Source organism: Varanus komodoensis, unplaced genomic scaffold, assembly GCF_004798865.1.
Source record: "Varanus komodoensis strain SLA01 unplaced genomic scaffold, ASM479886v1 scaffold42, whole genome shotgun sequence".
Lineage (NCBI taxonomy): Eukaryota > Metazoa > Chordata > Lepidosauria > Squamata > Varanidae > Varanus > Varanus komodoensis.
Window position 1 is genome coordinate 4263326 of NW_025335972.1, and position 15264 is coordinate 4278589.

Sequence of the window (15264 nt, forward strand, 5' to 3'; positions counted from 1 at the left end):
AGGTGCATCAGGAAAAGGGGGTCTCTAGCTAGCTGACTTGGACTCTGAACAGCGGCATCCTTGCCAGAAGACCATTGGTGCAGGTGGAAAGCATCTGGTCTGGCCCTCCAGCAGCCTTGTGCAACAACCAACTGGCAGGCCTGCTGCTGCAGAGGACAGAGACTCTGCCTGGCACCCTACATCCAGGGCTGGTGAGGGGCTTGGGGACTGGTGAGGAAGAGGATGTCTGGCCCTTTGACATCTTTGTGCCCAGCTTGCTCCCCCCCCCCCCCCCCCCCCCCGGTGTTTTAGCCGCCTTGGCTGCCTTGCCAGAAGACTGTGGTGCAGCAGGAAGCACTTGGCTTGGCTCTCCAACAGTTGCTGTTTGAGAATATTGACCAAAATAGGTCCATGTCCTGGTGTGCAAAATGCCCAAATTAAAGACTGCAGTTTCTGCACCCTTGCTCTTGGCTTGGTCAAGGCTAAGATCACAGCCCCGTTTTTGTGCACCTGCTGATGGACCTATTAGAATGGTCCGCCCCCAAAGACATACGGATGCAATAGGGTTCCAGTCAGCCCTAGGGGATTCTTCAGCCAGCTCTGCCAGTAATTCTGTCCTGTCCTGTCCCTGGCCACATTGAAAAACCACCTGCTCTCTCGATCCATGTCTATCTCGGCTGGTGGTCCAGGGGTGGAAACACTGAGGGAGCTATTATCAATCAATGTCTCCTTTAGAGAGGCTAAGGGTTCCTGCTTGCCTGGAGGAGGTTATTGTACAGCCCCTCCTCAAGAAACCAAATTTGAACCCTCTGGACTCTTAACAGTTTTCTTCGTGAGGTGGTTGAGAGGGCAGTATCTCTCCAGCTCCAGATGGTCCTGAGTGATAGTGGTTTTCTGGACCCATCTCAAACTGGCTTCAGAGCAGAACATGGAGCTGAGACTGCTTTGGTTGCTCTAATGGATGATCTACAGCTAAGAATTGACAGTGGGAGTTTGTCATTGTTGGTTCTGTGGGATCTCTCAGTGGCCTTCAATACTACCAACCATAGTATCCTTCTAGATTGTCTGAGGGACTTGTGAATCGGAGGCACTGCTTTGCAGCAGTTCCATTTCTACCTTTCAGGTCGGTTCCAGTTTGTGATGTTTGGAGACTGTTGCTCCTCTAAAAAGGAGCTGACTTGCTGAGTCCCGCAGGGCTCTGTTCTGTCTCCTATAACATCTACATGAAACTGCTAGGAGAGATCATCCGGGGGAGTGGTGCTGGATATTATCAGTATGCTGACGACACCCAGATCTACTTCTTACCACCATCTGCTGCTGCTTCTAGAGATGGCACCTCTCTGAATTACTGCCTGAAGCTGGTGATGGGCTGAATGAGGAAAAACAAACTGATGTTGAATCCAGACAGAACAGGTACTTGCTGTTAAGGGTCCAAATCCAGAGTAGAGGTGTGTTAACTAGAGGTGTGTTACACTCCTCCTGAAAGACTGTGTTCCAGTCTGGGGCACTACTTCACCCAGCCCTTCAGATGTCAGTTCAGGTAGACACCATGGCCAGGAGTGTCTGCTATAAGCTTCAGCTGATTCGCCAACTGCACCCCCTCCTGGAGAAGAATAACTTGTAAACGGTAGTGTATGCATTGGTAAGTTCTAGGCTGTATTTCTGCAATGCACTCTGCATGTACTCCTTGTGCCTACTCAAAAACTACAACTAGTACCATGGAGAAACCACATATCACCTATTTTAAAGTTTTTGTACTGGCCGCCTATATGCGTCTGGATGCAATACAAGATGTTGGTAATTATTTTTAAAGCCCTTCCTGGCTTGGGTCCAAAATATCTTCAGGCGTGCCTTTGCCCATACATTCGATCTTGTTAGCTAAGGTCCCCTGGGGATAATCTTCTCAAGTTGGCTTCTATAAGATTAATGTCAGCTACCCAGAGGACTTTTTCAGTGGTTGCCCCTAAGCTATGGAATGGTTTGCAGGGACAGATGCATCTGATTTCCCAAATTCCTGCCTTTAAGAGGTAGTTAAAAACATACATCTTCCAACAATTCTACCCAAATTAGTTCTCATACCAGTTTTATTTAATAGGTTGTATTAATATTACTCCATGTTGGTTCAATTTCTTGTAAACTGCTGTCACGGCTCAGGGTGTGGGCAGCTGGGTATCAGATCAGGGCACCAGGATCCAGGCAACCAGTACACTATGAGGGCCTATTCCAAATCACACTCAAGCAGTCCAGAGCAGGCCAGTAACAGAAGTACAAAGTCAGTCCAAATAGCAAAGAGTAGTCAAAGCTGGTCAGGAGTCAAAAGGCAGGAAGGCAAACAGGAGAAGCAGGTACCTGGGATTGGAGCAGAAGGTGTAGCAGGTGAAGACTGGGAAGCAGGAGCAAGGTGGCACTGTTTCTAGAAACAGCTTCTAGAAGGCACATAGAAATCCAACAACCTAAAAAAACCTCTTTATTACTAAAGCCACATCTGGAGGGAAGAGCCGGTTCTTATATAGCTTTTTCCTCAGGGCTCCCAGGTGGTGCTTGTAGCAGTCCAGGTGGCCACAATTGACTGTGAGCCCAGTCCTGCAACTACCAGGGCTGCTCTTCTGGTCTCTGGCCAGAGGAGGGAGTCCTGATGCTGCCTCGGAACCTCACAACTGCCCAGAGCCTCTGGAACGGTGGTATAGAAATATTCAGAGGAATTTTGAAAAGTGAGTATACAACTTTTTCAGTCAGTATGCAAACCATTTCCCTCAAGAGAGCCCATCCAGAGAGATGGGATTGGACACTTGGGCCTTCCTATGTTTCTATTTTAAGTTGTTGGGTTTTTCTACATGAGGCTTTTAGCCCACTGTTTAGTGCAATTCTTTGTGCAATTCTTTGCACAATTAAGATTGACTCCTTTATACCCATTTTACCCCCAAGGGAATTCTTTTCTCTGCTTTTCCATATGTTCCACTACATGACACAGTAGGTGGTGCTACGATATAGCAGAATTACACGAGAACATGAACATTTTAGCACATGTCCAAATAATACTTCACTTTCCTACATCTAGAAAAAAGGTTGTAAGGAATGGGGGGGGGGGGGAATGACAGCACTGTACAAACAACCATGAGTGTGGGATCCTGAGCTCACAATAATGTTTCATGTAGAAAAGCTTCTCAAGATTTTCCTTCAGTCTCATGGTTCATGAGGTAATTAGCAGTTGTTGTAGGTTTCACTTGGAGTAAATGTCTTTTGAGAATATATTGAAAAGAGTTCCAGTTATCTGCCCTGTTAAGCAGATAGAACTGGAAGTTTCAGATCTCTTAAAAAATGCCTCTTGGGTCCAACCCCTGTACTACTTCTTAGCTCTTGTTTGCTCTCCCAAATCTTAGCCAAACTATATGAGGTGTGTCCAGAATATAATGAGAATGAAGTTCCTACGTTGAGAAGGGCTTTGTGAAGGGAGAAGCGGGCCATGGTCACTGGGGTGGGGTGGTAGGTATACGTTAGAACACTGATCAATTGCATTGCAGCCCTGCCAGAGTTGAGACTTTTCTGGACACCCTGCTCAAGTGCCTTGTGTTAAGAAAAATGCAAATGAGTTTGGAACAACAGTACCGAATAAAATTTTGTGTGAAATTGGGTAAAAGTGCATCAGAAACTTTGAAAATGGTGAGGAAAGCTTATGGAGAGGCTGCACTATCATCTGCACAAGTATACCGATGGCACAAGGGCTTCAAGGGACGAGGTGATGTTGAAGACGAGCAACGAGCAGGATGCTCGTCTTCGTCAAAAAAGGAACAGAATGTGGATGCAGCGCGGTCCGTTCACAACAGCACACCAAGTCACCGTGCTTTGGCTGTCAGAGAGCTTTTGCCTGAAAACCACACCACAGTGCTTCCCCGTCCACCCTACAGACCTGACTTGGTTTCTGTGCAGGATAAGTAAGCCCTGCTCACTTATCTTCCGCATGCAGAAAGAATATACAGCCCAGAGAGCAGCAAGAGCAGAAGCCACCGAGTCCTCTGTCCTGCAGAAGATCTGCTTGCAAGAACAGAGCACCAGCTGAATCCTTGTCTTACTTCGGAGCTCCTTCTCTTTTGGGCTGCCTCAGTTGCCACTGCAGGTAAGTGATGATGGCCTTTGCTATCACCGCTTCTAATGTACAGGGACAGTGCATGGGCCCTGCCATGAGACTGGCTTGTTCTGAACTGGGGGGAGAACATGAGAGCAAAACTGCTGCCTTTAGAAGAGATGGCTTGGACCATCCGGGGCCAGACCCACTTTCTCAGCCTAGGCCACCTCACAGGGTTCATACAAGGATAACATGGGATAATTTTCCTACTGCAATGGGAGGACATTAATATATGATGAAAAAATGGGGGAAATCTGTAGGCTCTGGTGTGCTACTTAAAATTCTCTCTCTCTTTCTCTCTCATGTATGTATACATGAACTCCTCAAAGGGGCTGAAAAACTGATAAAAGCTAAAATATAAAGTCAATGGACAGAACATTTAAAAAGACACAGGAAAAACATAAAAAATAGCTAGCCAGAAAATATGTAATTTATACGCCATTCTTCTGTTCATGAGGCACTTAGTGCTGCTCCACAGGTTAAGGAACACAGAACAAAAACTAGAGAACAAAAAGCGTAAGTGCAAATTTAAAAACACTACCATAAATAGCATCAGTCTAAGATATAATACAAAAGCCAGTGGCATGAAAACTGTAAGCCTTAAAACCTGTTGAAAGAGAAACAATTCCAGCTTGGAGGGAAATGCAGCCACTAAGGGAGGGATCCTGGAAAACCGCAACAGGGAAGACTTGCATGCATGCATGTGTGCGAGGCTGGCGGAGCACTCGGAGGTAGGCAGGAAGAAGATGGTGGTGAATGACTGCTCCTGCATCATCTTGGCTCCAAACTGTTCAGAGCTACACACACTGCACACCTGAATTTTGTTTGACTGGTAGGACTCTTTCCTTTCCAAAGATTTCTGGGCAATGACACTTGATGTAGAGCACATGAAGATTTCTCAATATTATCCCAAAACTATTATTTATCTGGGGAAAGCTACGTTTCCCTTTCAAATAGGTTGAAATTCAGGGTATTGTTGAAGTGTCGCTAGAGCTCCATGCATGGGTTCTGGGTCTGGAGCTGGTGACCAGCGATTACCCTTCTCTAGAGCATAAGATTTAACCTCACAGGTATCTCTGGGATTTATCTGCAATAGAGCTTCCCTACATAAGGTTTTTACCCCCCCCCCCTTTACCAATGCTTCCAGATTCTTTGAGGGACAGATGTCTTCCTCCACCACCCACCCTCTTTCTCTGCCTTTCTGTGTGCTTCATCACACAATCACAAGATGGTGCTTTGGTACACCAGAATTGCAGGAATACACAAGCTTCTCATATTGTAATTTCCAGATAATGCTACCTTTTCCTCAATCTATTTTTTAAAGCCACAGAAAAGGTTACAAGGCAGGAGAGAGGCCCTGTAGGACGATGGCCTACAAGCTACTGTGAGGAATCACAGGTGCATAATTGATACCTCGTGCAGAGATGCCGGCAGGCTTTGCATAAATTGTTTTGTAACTTAATCAATTGCTTCTTTATCTTTCTTACCAGCCACGATGAGACCCTGGCAGCCCTGTACTGGCTTTTTGTGGTGTGCTGTGCTCCTCCCAACACTTGCAGGTAAGTGCCTTGCAATTGCATGCTGAGCTTAGTTCCATTTAAGGTGTTGGGGCTGACCATTATCATTCCTTCTGATATGTACCTATCTGAAATTGGAGACTTTCCTCAGCTGTGGAACATGGCGGTTGGCTACTAGAGGGAGGGCCTTCTTGGTCAGTCGTAGAGTTCCTGTCATCATCAATCATCACTTCATATTATTTCTATGGTCAGAGCTCTTTTGAAAGGTCTGCTGTTGCCTACTCTAATATCACTGTAGCCCCAAAGCCTTTTTTATTTTCCCAGGCCGTTTCAGGCTTATTGTACCTTTAAACCAGAGGAATGTAATCTGTGTCCTGGGAATGCTGATGTAGATTATTCCCTCTCCACCTAAGCTCCAGTGAGGAAAGGAGGATCCAATCCATATCGGGTTCGCTGGTGCCTTTGTGGTGTGTATATGCAGGTGAATGCGCATGTCCATGTGGACAGCATCACTGGGGCAGAAAGGATTACACCCTCCGACTTTGGCTTTAGTCATGCTGGTTTTTATTTTCTGCTCTGCTTTTCGATAATGTTTGAATGCTGCATTCCATCTTATTATATTTGTATGGTATTGTTGCATACTTTGCATTCTATTTTATGAGCTGCCTGGAGAACTTTTTCTCATGGAGCAGCCTGTAAATAACATAGACAAACTTTAATGGTACCCATACGATGCGGCCTTTTCCAGCCTGCAATTTCCATCTTTCCAAGCTAATATGGCCACAGGCCGGATAACGGAAGGTACTAGGCTGGGGAAGGCTGAGCTACTGTCCCTGTTAAGCTGGGCTGATGTGAACAGAGGAGCATTCAGTTAGGGAAGGATGCAGTATATCAATACCATTAAATCTTTCCCGTACAAACAGGTTGCATTTTTCTGTACTCCTGCCAGGAGAGCAAACAGAGCAGCCTATACTCTAGTGCTATCAACCGGGTGACAGATTGATGTGAGTTATAATGACTGGATTAGTTAACTACAAACAAGCACTTCTCAGTGAGAAAGTGGTATTATTGACGCAAAAGAGTGAGCAGGCCAAGCCAGTGCAGTTGGCTCAGCTAGTTTCAGTTTCCAAATAGGGCTCCTGAGAACATTTCTAATCTACACAACTTTGTAAATATTCTGTAAGGGAGTATGGCCAGTTCAGACTGTTATCACAGCCATAACAGAGCGCAATATCACATGGGCTAAAGAAACACATTTGTCTAGCAAACTGTGCGGAGATCAGATGCAGAGAGACTGTTAATTCCCAGAGATCCATAAATTACCACAATGAGTAAGTATATCAGAAGTGGTCGTTGTACTCTGCCCAAATTCTTCACCAAGAGCCCCATTCATACATTCAAGTTGCAAGGAGCTCATGGCAATGTACTTGGGGTTACCAATTTTATCCTTGCCACAAAGTGGGTTACGCTGAAAGATACTGAGGGGCCCATGGTCACTCCTAGAAGAAATGTGTCTGAGAGGAAATGGCACCCAGATCTCCCCACCCCACTTCTGCGCTGTGCTGTACTGACTCTGCTCTTGAGGTTCTGAGCAGGGCTGGTCTGGTCACAAGCCTGTGGGATCTATATTCTTTTTTCAAAAGGATCCTGAGATTTATCAGTTGGAGCCTGTTACCAAACACAAACCTTTGGGATGATATGAGTTTGAATTATTTTGAGTGCTAGAACTGAACAGAGCTTGGGGGCCTGGCACAAAACATCCATTCCTAGCTATCCCAAGCTTTCTCCACTGCAGCAGTCTAATTTAGAGTAGGATCAGGAAACCCTTTTGTTGCCACTGTCATTGAAAATGTGAGTGTGAGAAATCCTTGCCAATCTATGGCAAATCATTCAGAGAGCCCTCAAGATCCCCCTGAAGCTCTAGATGTGGCACTCCCCACCTGTGGGTCAGAGCAGGGATCCTTAACCTCTTGGAGCCCAAAGACTGGCAGTACATAAAAACTATTCAGTAAAATACAATGAAAACACCATAAAATCTTCTCAAAAGAAGCATTAAAAATTGTAAACAGCTAAAAACAAACAATGAAGAATGACTGGCCAGGGGATGGACATGCACATACAAACAGACACATTGAGACGGGGGAGGTATATGCAAGCAGGGATTCCCAGGGAAACCTATCGGGATGCTACAATCCCAGTGAGCACTGCTGCTTTGGCACCACTAGTTGCTGCTCCTTCTACTACCCCCTGGGGCACTGTCAATTTCACACTACCACTAGTTGTGTGTAGACAACTGTCCCGGCTGCTTCGCCGTTGATGCAGAAGGGCGGCCTTTCCTCCTTTATGCTTCAGCGACTGGCCTGATCACTGCTTTGCTGCCCTAAGTGGGCTGACTGGCACCACAATTCTATCTATGCGGCCTCCTTCGCCTTTCCTGGGGGCAGGAGCTTTCTCAGCAACTGCTAGGGATGTTAGAAAACTGCAGCAAAGAGCTGGTGGGACTCTGGACCTAGGCCAAAGTCAGAGAAACTGAGGACCAGCTCCTTCTGCTTCTGCACATGCCCTGCACTGCAAAACACAGGAACATTATGCTCACCAGATCAAAGTACATGTTTCCTTCTTGAATCTTACTTTCACTTTAGAAAGTGGGTGCAAAAGCAATGGATCTTCTAGCAGAGGGCTAACAGAAATGGAAACAAACACTGGGAATTGAACTTCACAGTGCAAAAAGCTAAGAACACAAAATCAAACATATGGGAACACATGTAGTTGGCAGGTTATGAGAATTTTACTTTCCTGTGAAATGACATTGGAGATGGGCACAGCAAATTGTGTTCTCACATAATGCTAAGCAATACCATTTGGTTACCTATTTTACCTTGTGTCTTGTGTTCACACATTCATGAGGTAACTACTCATGAGCAGTTACCACAGACCTCCATCTTCCCTCCAAACATATCCCCGCAGCCCCTGCAGCTGGGAATCAATCCCAGTGTGCACTGCTCCTGCCTACCCCACCTGCCTCTTCCCCATTGGCCCACACACTTCCCTGGGTGTGTTCTCAGCCGGCTGCTCCCCCTGCCCCCGGCTGCTCAGTGGAGCCCCCTCTAATCACTGGAGTAGCACATTGCTCCATTGGAGTAACAGAGCAGCATCCCCCACGGCCAGCACACTCCGTGCCTGTGCAGAAGCACCCATCCACATGCCACAGGCACACACGCCTTGCTGCAGATGTGCCTGACATTCACCCTGCCACGCACAGGTCACACACACGCTGCTGGGGCTGCCTCCCAGTGCAGGTGAGGGTGGCAGTGGGGGCTGCATTCCCAGGAGAGCCACCCTGCCAGGCTCTCTTCTCCAAGGACGCCCATCTGGGCGACTGCCTGGGGAACATTGCCGGCAGGCTGTCGGGACGGTGGTGGCAGGGCTTGCGGAGAGTCCCCAACACAGCAAGCAAAGCAGAAGGCAGAGCAGAAGACACAGGGTCCTGGGGACACTTGCCTGGGCGAGGCCCTGAGCACTGTTCCCGTGCTTGGACTGCTTCTCCCGTGAGGCCCTGTATGCAGCCCCCACGGCTCCACCTCCTGCGCAAGGCCTCGCACACTCTCTTCGTGTCACCCAAGAGGCGGGGACTTGGGGACGGTGCTCAGGGCATCCCGTGAGAGGCAAGTCCTCATGAGTGTCACAGCATGAGGAGGGCAAGAAGGCTTCCAGCTGCTTGGCCAAGGGGCAGGCAGGGTGGCGAAATGGCAGGGCAGTGGAGTCACAGTGGGGTGGAGGGGGCAGCCGGGAATTGGAAGGCACACCAGGAGGGAAGACTAGGAGTGCACGGACAGTCAGCGCCACCTCTGGTGGCAACTCAGGCATTGCTAGGTGAGCAGGGCAGTGGAAAATGGTGGCTAGATGGTTGCAGTCTCCCCATCTGCTCTTGCTGCCGAGCTTGCTGGCCAAAACAGGGATAACATGGAAACACAGTATGATTGGCATCTCATATTATTATTATTATTATTATTATTATTATTATTATTATTATTATTATTATAACAAGAAGCAGTGTGGAAACATATAAACCTTAGAAAAGACCATTGGTTCTCCATGGTGATTAATGGAATCCAAATACACCACACATTTCACCATGCTACTATGGTATGTTGTTACGTGTGAATACAACAGTAGACATATGTAAAAGCAGAGAAAACTGTACTGGATGATTTGAAGCACTTCAAAACAAAACTGGGGTGAAATCAGTATTTTCTTATCGTATTGTAATGCAAATTGTGTACTTGCTTACAGGAACTACAGAGTTCATCCGTGTTTGGCCAGAAAAAACTGTCGTGGAATTTGGAGGCTCTGTTGTGATAAACTGCAGCTCCAACTGTGACGGAATCATCCTTGAGAGCAGCTTAGACCCGGTTCCTGCAGGAAATGGGAGCACATGGAAAGCCTTTAATATCCCCAGTGTCAGTCAGTGGGCACCCACCCTATTGTGCTATGCTCAGTGTACAAGTAACATAAACCCTCCACACGCAGTGATCACGGTCTACCGTAAGTCGCATCTCAGCCTGGCTGGGGGTAAAAGCTTGCCCTGAAGGGACGCTGGTGCTTGGGAGTGCTGCTTGTCGAGCGGGAAGGTGGAGGTTACTTGCTGGAGCCAAGGGAGGGATCCCACCTTCAGGGTCTCCCTGGGAAAGAAGGGAAAGCGGCTGCTCAGGAAGCTGCGAGGAAGAAAGAGCTTAGGCCACAGCTCCCAGCAGGGGCACGACTGGTCTGACTGGGAACTGCCCTTCAGGGTGCCATGCAGGGCTCTCTCCCAGCAAGGGACCTGGGATCCTGGCTTCAGAGCTCTTCCGCCAGAGAAGCTGGCCTAGCTGGCGCTGACCCTTCTCCTTTGTGATTTGCCTGGACCTTGGAATTCCCTGGTATCCTAACTTTATCCTGCCTGTTGCTGAACCAGCTTTATATCTATGGTCAAGATGATATGTTCTTTGCACTAAAAAAAAAATCTGTATCAAGGTAACTTACGAGTAGATTTTTTCCTGGAAAAGATCAAGTTCTGTGACCTACTATATTATGTAGACTGGGCACATTTTCTATGAGCTGCATAATTTAGTTGGCCATTTTCACTCCTTTGCATGTCACCACCTAATTTTCTTCACTGAAGCTTCACTCCCCGTGGCTGGCCCAGGCTTACTTGAGGATGGCTTAAGCCTCAAATAAGCCAGGCTGTCCAGGCACACACGGAGCAGCCGTGATGTGCGGGTTCAAATGGACAGCCTGTGTTCGCCACTGTGATGCGCAGAGAGGCTCCGAAGTGTAACTCTTCTGCTCACCCGCTGCCTCTTAATTGCACTGATCCAGACCTTCATTCTCTTCCAGGAGCTCCAGAGCATGTAGCGATGGACCCGGTGCCAGAGATGGAGGTGGGCAAGGCATACACCTGGTCCTGCCGAGTTTCCAACGTCGCCCCCATCCGGAATCTCACCATTACCCTGCTCAAAGCAGGGGAAAAAGTTCTGGCGAAGACATTTGAGTCTCATGCTGAAGCTAAAGCTGGTGATGCTGTATTAAGGCATAACGTAACAGCCGAACAGGCTGACCGTGGGAAGGAACTCACCTGCCACGCAGCTCTGGATCTGAGACCTGATGGGCCACTCTTGGAAAAAACATCCAGCAGTGAAGCACTAGCAGCAGTCGGTGAGTGCCCGCCGCCCGTTCCGTTCCCACGTAGCTGGTGGAGACGGGTGGTGCAATGCGACTCGGATTGCACGGCCACTTGGAAGCCCATGCCAAACTGTCCAGGAACTCTCCGTGGTGCTGACCCAATCTGGGGGAAGGGTTCGGGTTCAGCATCAGGGATAGCTTCTTGAAAATTCAGCTGAAATCTGGGGTGGCTACCCAGACCCACCGACACCAGGCTTCAACGCATACACAAAACTTGCCGCAAGACAAAAGGAAAGGGGGATTCAGTTTCTGCCTACAGCCATGAATCTACTCACACATGCTGATGGCACACACTCTCTACTACCTTAGTGGTGATGCTTTCCCCCACATTGGCCATTCTTAGGATACCTTCCGGAAAAGTCTCCTTTGGCTTCAGAGTCCCACTGATGATGGGGATCCTTCATTTTATTCTTGAAGCTGGCAATGTGTGAAGAATGTACCGCTGAAGATCAGCCAGAGCAACCAGGGAAGGCAGCCAGTGGTCAGCAGCGTTTCTTAGCTGACGGGCACGGCTATGCCTAACCGGGCTGGTCTTTGAAGGTGCTTTTACCTCATTGGGTTTGTCCTTGAAACTACTTTTGGACTTTTGCAGACCTCAGGGATGCCCCACCCAGGTTGATACACTGCTCTTGCTTCTCAGCGGCACAGTTTGACTCCATTTCTGTTGGCTCACCAGCACCAACTGCTGTCTGAGGAAGTTCTTATCTTGACTGCGCTTCTTGTTTAGATAACTGGCATGGTTCTGTTATTGTCTTGACAGTTTTTTCCTCGGATCCCCACCTGGAAGCCCCGCTTTCCATGGAGACCAATACCACGATGGCTGTCCACTGCCATGTGTCTGGAGTTTTCCCAGCTGAGGAGGCCCAGTTTGATTTGCAGTTTGCAGGGAAGAGCTGGAACCTCAGCACAAGTGTGTCGGGGTCCAGCGTGAGCGCGCAGGCCCTGGTGTCTTCCTCGTCCACAGGAGAACACACGCTGCTCTGCACAGTCTCTCTGGGGCGAGTGAGCCGAAGGGTTGAGAAGACAGTGAATGTGTACAGTGAGTAATCACAACTCTGGAATTAGCCCATCTCAGTTCCTGGGTCTTTGGACATGTAATCAATGTCCACGAATGAATCAATTTCCAGGTTTATTGTGCTATAATGCAGGTCCAAATTGTGAGTTGTAAGCTTATCCCAGGGTTAGGCACTAATAAGTGTTGGTAGTGCACACTTACTGCTCCAATTCCCATATAGCTGGTGGTGACTGGTGGTACAATGTGACTCAGATTGTGTAGCCAGTTTAGAGCTCATGCCCAACTGTGGCATTGGCACCACCAGCCTTCAATGCATATGTGAAACTTGCACCAAAACAAAAGGATTCAGGATTCCCCTCACAAAAGTTCATGTTGAATGTAAGTTAATGTCCTTTTCCCGAAAAATAAAAACTGTAAAATAAATAAAAATACCTACAAGTATTTGCAAGGTGACCTGGGTTCAGGTGACCTACTCTGACACTAGCTCACAAAATGCACCCTTTCGAGCCAAGGGGTTCATGAGGGAACACACAAAATGGTGGTGGAGTGCTGCTATCCGGGCTCCTAGCAGGCCCTGAAAGATTAATGCCAGCTGTCCGAACAGGCCCACTAAGCCTGCATGTGTGTTTGTTGTCTTGTTTTGTATTAGTCTACCTTCCAGTACATTTTTATATTAATCCATTTGTGGCACATGATTGCCATGGGAGAAGGCAAGTGTAGTGAGTGGGCCAAACCCTCACTCTTTGCTGACTTTTCAGGGAGATATGTCATTGGATTCTGAACAGAAAGAGGAGGCAAGGAGGGGCAGAAGCCTTGGAGCTCCTTCAGGCTTGTGTCCTGTGGTTTCTCAGGCTAAGTGCAAGAGCAGACAGGAGGGGTTTCAAGAGAGGCGGGCAAGCAGGTGCAGGACCCAACCCTTATCCTCTGATGAAGCATCAGGGGAGGTGAGCTACTCAAGTGGAAAGCTTCCATAGATCTCTCCAGCTGGCTGTCCACCAATGAGAACCACCCTGAGTGTAGAGTCACAGAATTATTGAAAGGGAGCAATTGGGAACAAGTTTCCAGTTTGGGTTCAGTTCTTTACATGAGCAGAGGCTTATATTTTCAGCTTGATGGAAGGTTGTTTAGAGTTACGCTGTCTTTTAGCTGTGTATTTTCAATAAATATCTGCATTAGAGAGGATTGCCCTGTGTCTTGGAGCCTGAGGGAAAGGAGGGAAGGGAGTAGCTCAGGACAGCAAGCTAAATTATCTTTCATATTACAAACGCTTCCCATGCTACTTGCCATACCAGCTCAACCTGACAATAATGCCCAGCAGATCTCCAGGGCTATGTGTCATGCCTGATCATGCTGCAAGCAACTTGGACCCAAAATCTGGGGATGGCTTGATGGGGAGAATGTTGCAAGTCCTAATAGGCCCAGTTGGATCGGTGAAGGCACTATTAGGGGGTATTCAGCCCATCCAGGTCTTGATCAAGTTGGCAGGGGAGAAGAGCAAAGCTCCAGCTTCCCCTGAAATGGAAGTCCAGCAGTTGTTCCAATTCCTTTTGTCTTTTTCTTGCCTTATGTGCCATTTCAGACCTTCTGGAGCAGGTGATAGCAGAACTCCAAAAGTCTTCACCAGACCAAAGCTGGGTCTATGCCCTGAAGTGCCATGTTATAGGGATGATCTCTAGCAGAAATCTCACTGTGACCTTGCTCAAAGGGGCGGAGAGGCTCCACCTCTGCTGTGATCAAATCCCTCAGTTTCTCGATCAAATCGCTCATCCCTGAACCACATCAGTTTGCCTTCTGTGTAATGGCTGCTGGAGCAGAAAGCTCTAGGTAGGAATGGTACTTTGGAGGAATGATATTTTGTTACTCAAATCCCGCTTCTACTACACACATTGGTTCTTGGGCAAGTGTATTTGTGAAGAGCTCTGCTTCCTAGGGAGACCATTTTGGGAGTGTGTCCATGACAGATGTGCCTCCCAGTACAAAAAACTGGGAACTCCTGGCACTTCATACACAAAGAAAATTGGTGTTGTGTATAGCAGTGACCCTGAATTCCATCTGTTTTAACACCTCTTCTGATTGAGAAGTATAAAGCCCAATTTGGTGAAAGCCTCCCAGATTTGCCATGCATGTTCCAGAGAACCTTGACCTATTTGAGTGATATGATAAATGCTCTTTTTGGTTTTCTCTGTCTAGGATCTTGATATTTGTCATTTGCCTTTATGTGATCCAGGGAGATTTCCCCTTTTTTCTTTTTTCTCACTTTTCAGAAACATATGCAGGTCTAATTGTGGCTGCTGCTTCCATAGCTGTGCTAGCTGCTGAACTTGGGGTCTTCTTCATCTGCTCTCTGGTCTCCAGGTAGAGATCCTCTGGAAGAACAAGACTAAGCAGAAAAAAATAAATATAGAAACATAGAAACATAGAAAACAGAGCGAGTCAAAAGGGGTCTCCTTGGCCATCTAGTCTGACCTCTGGCACCAGCCGGCTCCGCTCACGACATGCCCACCATGTGGACGTCCAGCTATATGAAGCTATCTGAGCTCAAAAAAGCTTGATATGATACCAGAGCTCCTACTGTATGAATATCTAACTTGCAAGCAACACTGTAGAACACACGAAACATTGGGAGTCACTTAGTTCATGGAAAATGCCACCATTATAAAGAAAAGTTCGTGAAAATTGGAATCACACTCAGGCCTAATGCAGAGAAGATGGGACCAGGCAAGCTGTGAGTTCCTCCTGGCCCCAGCTTTGCAGCATTATCCTTCCCCACTATTCCCCACTGCTTCTAGACCGATCTTATTTCATTTCATTTTTGAGGACCTCCCTGGGAGACGGTGGGAATGCTGCGGACACACTGTAATATATCTCAACAAAGTGCCTGAGTAGCAAACTAGCTAAAAGTGGGCTAG

The 15264-nt window shown here is 47.6% G+C and overlaps 1 protein-coding gene across 2 annotated transcripts; it reads left to right on the plus strand.

Annotated features, from left to right (window-relative positions):
* Nucleotides 1–1337: 1337 nt before the first annotated feature.
* On the plus strand, nucleotides 1338–14752 carry LOC123030106 (intercellular adhesion molecule 1-like). Of its 2 annotated transcripts, XM_044443719.1 has the most exons (8): nucleotides 1338–1392; nucleotides 3944–4093; nucleotides 5593–5661; nucleotides 9913–10164; nucleotides 10996–11313; nucleotides 12101–12379; nucleotides 13935–14179; nucleotides 14620–14752. In XM_044443719.1, exons 1-7 carry the CDS (start codon nucleotides 1353–1355, stop codon nucleotides 14126–14128), a joined length of 1302 nt encoding a protein of 433 aa, XP_044299654.1. In that variant the 5' UTR covers nucleotides 1338–1352; the 3' UTR covers nucleotides 14129–14179; nucleotides 14620–14752. The 2 variants fall into 2 exon arrangements, with proteins under 2 accessions (XP_044299654.1, XP_044299655.1); XM_044443720.1 differs by lacking the exon at nucleotides 13935–14179.
* Nucleotides 14753–15264: the final 512 nt, after the last annotated feature.